General features: G+C 39.8%; 3 protein-coding genes across 3 annotated transcripts; 1 reads left to right on the top strand and 2 right to left on the bottom strand.

Annotated features, from left to right (window-relative positions):
* Positions 1 to 774, bottom strand: NEHOM01_2445 (uncharacterized protein; the record flags this gene model as incomplete). The annotated part of the gene is made up of 1 exon (XM_051491321.1): positions 1 to 774. A coding segment is annotated over one exon (774 nt), but the record flags the coding sequence as incomplete, so codon positions are not given.
* Positions 775 to 1510: 736 nt separating this feature from the next.
* Positions 1511 to 4723, top strand: NEHOM01_2444 (uncharacterized protein; the record flags this gene model as incomplete). Its single annotated transcript, XM_051491320.1, has 1 exon — positions 1511 to 4723. The coding sequence occupies one exon, from the start codon at positions 1511 to 1513 to the stop codon at positions 4721 to 4723; it is 3213 nt and encodes a 1070-aa protein (XP_051347280.1).
* A 374-nt stretch (positions 4724 to 5097) lies between these two features.
* On the bottom strand, positions 5098 to 5455 carry NEHOM01_2443 (ubiquitin-small subunit ribosomal protein S27Ae; the record flags this gene model as incomplete). The annotated part of the gene is made up of 1 exon (XM_051491319.1): positions 5098 to 5455. A coding segment is annotated over one exon (358 nt), but the record flags the coding sequence as incomplete, so codon positions are not given.

Raw genomic sequence — 5455 nt, 5'->3', positions numbered from 1 at the left:
GGGTTCATCATTTATCAAGAATTGATCTATCTTTGATTCCATAACTTTTGTTAGATGAATCCATTCTGATATATCAATCTTAGGCACTATTTTCATTAGTTCTGTTACCATGATCGTAACGAATCGGGTTTTTAATCCAGTAGGATGATATTGGGCGCCTAGTGGGATTAGACGATCACTTTCAAATCCGCTTCTTTTTAATTCGAGGAATCGTTTTTGTAGGCCCTTTAAGTTACTCTCAATTTGGTTTAGTCGTTTTGTTAGATTTTCTGGCGTATCTATGCTCTCCGTTTGCGATTCCTTTTGTATCCAAGTCTCCTTACATTCAGATAACCATTCACTTAGTTTCCGGACAATTACATCAATACTTTTATGTACTACTTCTTCTCTGACTAGTAGAGATATCGAATCAATCTTCTCCTGTTCGACTAGATTCTTTGATTTGTCAGAGAAGCTGCAATCGCTTTGGGTTGAGTTCATGTTCTCAGAAGCCTCATGTTCTTCTTCCTTGAGGTTCTGTTGGCCCTGCTTTATTACATCTATTTGCTTTGTTTGTTTCCTCCTTAAGACTTTCAGCTCGTCTATTGCATTGGTTATCTCATCATATTCCGATACTATTTGACTATCTATATCTAACATGAGCCTTTTAAATCTAGCAGACAACTCCATCTCATCTGAATCCTCATCAGAACTACACCAAACACAACACAAACCAATAACCAAGCAAACTACTTGATAAACATTCAAAGAGTATTCATTTAACCTTCTGTTCATTTTACAAGTTGCTATCTTATATTTTTATTTATAGGTTATAGTATATCAATATCAAAAATATTCTAGTCTTAGCCAAGCAAATTCTCTAAATTAGTAGAATATCAAAAAGACTTACTTTCTAAGTATGTCTATTCAATACTAAACCAATACCAAACCAATACGACCACTACTAACCCAACCCAAAGATCTACCTGATGTTTTGCCAGCTAATTACGTCTTGCAACTTTAATAGAGTCAATCTGATTCAACCAATTTAGTTTTACATATCTACGCTACAATTCAATATGACGTCATCCACACACAATCATATTTATTTAACAAATCACATCGATGCTCGTCTCAAGAAATGTCTTTAATAGAGTAGGCATTGGCCAATGAACCCTATCCAACCAAACACTAACACCACCTAATCTATAACAGCTTATCTAAAACGCTCGAGAGAATATAGTAGAATAAAATATAGCACCATCCGCTTCTAAATCTACCCTTAGGGATGAAAGGTTGTATTCCTGGTCCTAGAGACAAAAAGGAGGCCCATTTGGTTGGTATCTTGGTTCAATAAAGATAATCTCCAAGTCTCACATGCTGAGGGCTTTTTTATTTCAAACTGGGCGAGTTTCATGCTCGGCGTGCCACAATATGTAGTCTCCATACACATTGCCTAAAAAGGAAATGTATACTTTTGTCAAACTTCCTTTTTGGGTAATTTTGATTTTTAGAGTTATTTCAAATCTAAATGATCATCTCAGTTGAATCTAAGAAATCGTATTTAAGAATAGTTAGTTACTATTGGGTTAGTCTTGGATTGTGTGTTTGGATTGGGTTGTTATGTGGTGTTAATGCAACATGTGCTAAATTAGAGCTAAGTGCAAACAGTAGCACAACACTACCAACTCCAGCAGAAATGATTAAAACGTTAAAGACAATTGGGTTTAGCTTTGATGTAGAGGATCCCAAAGTCCAGATAGAACCATATGTATCTACCCTGCAACAAGAGCCTGCAACAGAACTCAATCCGATAAGAACAACTCCTCCTATGTATGCAGTAACGTGTTTTCCCGCGCATCTCCGATTTAAACTACCCGAATATCCTGATTTAATCACTGCCCATGTGGCCTTAGAAGAGCTAAGAAAGATTTCTACTATCAAGGTCCTATTTGGCCATGTTATTTGGGAGCCAAACACAACAATATTTCATCAGATAAACCTCTTAATTCTTACTCGAGTGTCTAATATACTTGATTGTGACACAATGAACCAATGCGTATGTCCTTCTTTAGAGAACCAAGACTACACACGCCTGATAAAATTGGGTGCCAGTCAAAGCGAAGCAGAGGATGCGGTTAAGTATGCTGTTTATGAGAAAGCCTGCCAACTCGAGCTTTATACTCCCAGAAGAACTAGACTTCCAAACCTAGAACCTAGTGGTGTCTTCTTTATGCGACCATTTAATCGTGTTTTCTTAAGGGGCAGTGCAGTTTATGATGCGCATCTCCTTAGTCAGCTATCTTTAACCTCTGATTATTCTCTTTCGTTTGCTATACCACCCAAACCCATTAATATTGATCTTAGAGTTCTCCGCACATCATCTTCTATATGTAAAGAAATCATCATTGATGGCTCTGCTGGCATCCAAGTAACACTAAGTGGGCTTGATAATGCTACGGCTAAGCACCCAGAAATAGTTCTGAAGTCAACTTGGGAAGTGTTTTTATATCTAGCCAGAAACAACCAAAGTGACATTCATGTTCGAGCTATTTCTGATTTCTCTATTGAGTCTCATAGTCTTCAAAGAATGCTTCTTTCCTCGCAACTACCGTATCCCTCCCAGTTACATCTCTTTTCCAACGTTGTTGTTGCTAGAATTTCCCCTATTCTGCCCTGTCGTGCCCTAGATCTATACAAATTCGTCTACAGCCCAGCTGCATTAGCCAAGTTTGGTATCATAACTGGCACCGTCTCCGTCCACTATAAATTGGACCGAACCGACCTGTATGACACCATAAACATGTTTTGCAAGATCAATGCTTTACCAGAAATTCCCCAGGAAATTGATGATGATATCACCTGCTGTGGCACAGCGCTTAGTGATCCAGATTGGGAGCTTAAAACACCAGTCTTAATTCAACTCGATCACCCCGACTTTGATGCGTCTCTCAAGCAATACACAGACCTACACTTTGTAAGCTTCTGTGAGAATATACGTTATACGACCATCAGTATTAACGGGTCCCCAACCGGTAACCCAATCAAAGAAATCGAAAGATGCATACATATTTTGTCCATATTCCATAACCTCACCGCCACCGAAGTCAAGATATCAAATATAGGAGGTGTAAATAGCTCCAATAGCCTACTTGACATAAATGCTTCTAATCAAGCAATAGCTCAAGGCATCCACAATAACTTCAATGTCCGTCGGCTAGTAATAGACAATGTCGATAATCAAATTATCTATTGGCTGCTAGGCTATTACAACTTTGTTGGATCAATCGAAGTACACGTCCTCAACCAAAAATTCACTAACCTAGCTATTGTCCAACTTCTTACCCATCCCATGCTCCAATCAATCACATCACTCGTTATTAACGATTTCGCCACTCTAAATGAACTTATAAACTATCCACAACCACCACAACCCGGCCAATTCTCATTATTCAAGTACATAGAGGATAAAAGACAAGAAGGCGAAACTATCCTAAGTCTTGGTTTACACAAACTAGCTCTACAACTAGAAGGAATCCCATTTGATCCATACCACGAAGTCCTACGCAAATTATGGACTTATAGCATCCTTCCTCTAGACATACCCCTTAAAACCTACCTCACCTGGATATCCATCCCTAATTCAACTATCTTAAGCAAAAGCGAGCTACTACTCTCTAGCATTACTTTAACCGACCTTTCCAATGACTCAAACCACTACCAAGCCAGCCTAACCAATCCATTCCAAATCTCCCAACTACTAAGAAGGTCGGTTGCAAAGCTACACCTCTACTTCACACCCGGCCAAACACTAACTCAAACAGACTTCACTACAATTATCCGCTGGATATCTTGCCGATTCACCGGCCTAACCACACTCTACCTAGCCAACTTACAAGTCCCACCCAACGAACAGGCCCAACTAACCACCCAAGACTATCTACTTCTAGACCTAACCCAACTCACTACGATTCAAATCCAAGACATCAATTCCGAGCCCAATACATACATTGAAATAGCCATTAAACCCCATCTTACCCACCTCTTACTCCATACCCCTAACCCCCAGCCCGAATTCACCGCCGTATCACATACACTACTAACCCAAATGTTCACTCTAATCAATGAACTTAAAATCCCCATCCCCATCCCCACGGCCCTCACCACCAAATCATCTCTCATGGCAATCGTCAAACATCTCCGAGACAATCGAGATGCACGAGAAAGCATCATCTGTTCACTTTGTGATGCTAGACTATTCCTACCCGCCGACAATGGCAACACCAACCCCAACAACAACCCCGATGGCACCAACGAAGATAACAACGACAATAGCAATGGCGAACCGTGTTCTAAAAAGCCGCGTCTCAACTCACTCCTATACCAACACATACCACCCACTACCTTCACCGCACTCTGTTACTTCAAATGTTCCCACTTCGCTTGCATTAACTGTACCACCAGTTGGTTCAATCTCCACCAAGAGAAAACCTGTCCTTTCTGCCGCGCCCCAAGGATCGACCAAAACATCCACCAACTTCTCAACTACCCATTCACTAGTTTTATTCTCAATCCAGACAACCCCACCACCCCAAGCAATTCCGAAGCCCAACTCAAACTTCTCCTCAGCCCCCACCACGACCAAGTCTACTTCTACCAACCATTTACCTGCATAACCGAACTTTCCAACAGCATTACCCCCAACTCCACCTACAACAACTCCCAACCCCTCTATCTCATCTAACCCAATAAACCACTTACTCAACATCCTATTTGTCCTATCTACTTACTCATATCTTATATTATCTTATCTACTTACTCATATCTTATCTACTAACAACATACTTACTCATATCTTATCTACTAACAACATACTTACTCTTATCTTATCTAAACTTTACTCAATACTTACTCATCTACTAACTTAACCCAACTCAATACTTACTCATATCTTATCTACTAACCCAATACTTAACTCATTTTATTATAAACATTTTAACATCCCCTTAATCCACCTCAGTATATCACAACTTACTAAACTCACCCTAAACCTAACTCAATACTAAACCCACCACAACCAAACCAAACTTAACTTAATGCAAACTTAAAACCCATTTATTACTTCATTGCTTGAGGTAGCACCGTGTTATAACACTTGGCACAGAAGTACCCTTCGGGTGATTTAGCCATGAAAATCTCCGGTCCACATTGAGCACAAGATTCCTTCAATACTTTCACTCGGCCATCCTTCTCCACCTCAAACTGTCTTAAACAAGCCAACTTAATCTTAGGTCGCACTTCCTTTACCTTCTTAGGCGTAGTATAAGCCTTTCTCTTCTTCTTTTTACCTCCTCCTCGTAAGCGTAGTACTAAGTGAATAGTACTTTCCTTCTGAATGTTATAGTCAGATAAAGTCCGGCCGTCTTCCAATTGTTTACCAGCAAAGATCAATCTTTGTTGATCGGGAGGTATTCCT

Source organism: Nematocida homosporus (genome assembly GCF_024244095.1).
Source record: "Nematocida homosporus strain JUm1504 chromosome Unknown 4530, whole genome shotgun sequence".
NCBI lineage: Eukaryota > Fungi > Microsporidia > Nematocida > Nematocida homosporus.
The sequence above is the reverse complement of the archived record's forward strand: the minus strand, read 5'-3'. Positions and strand labels throughout refer to the sequence as shown.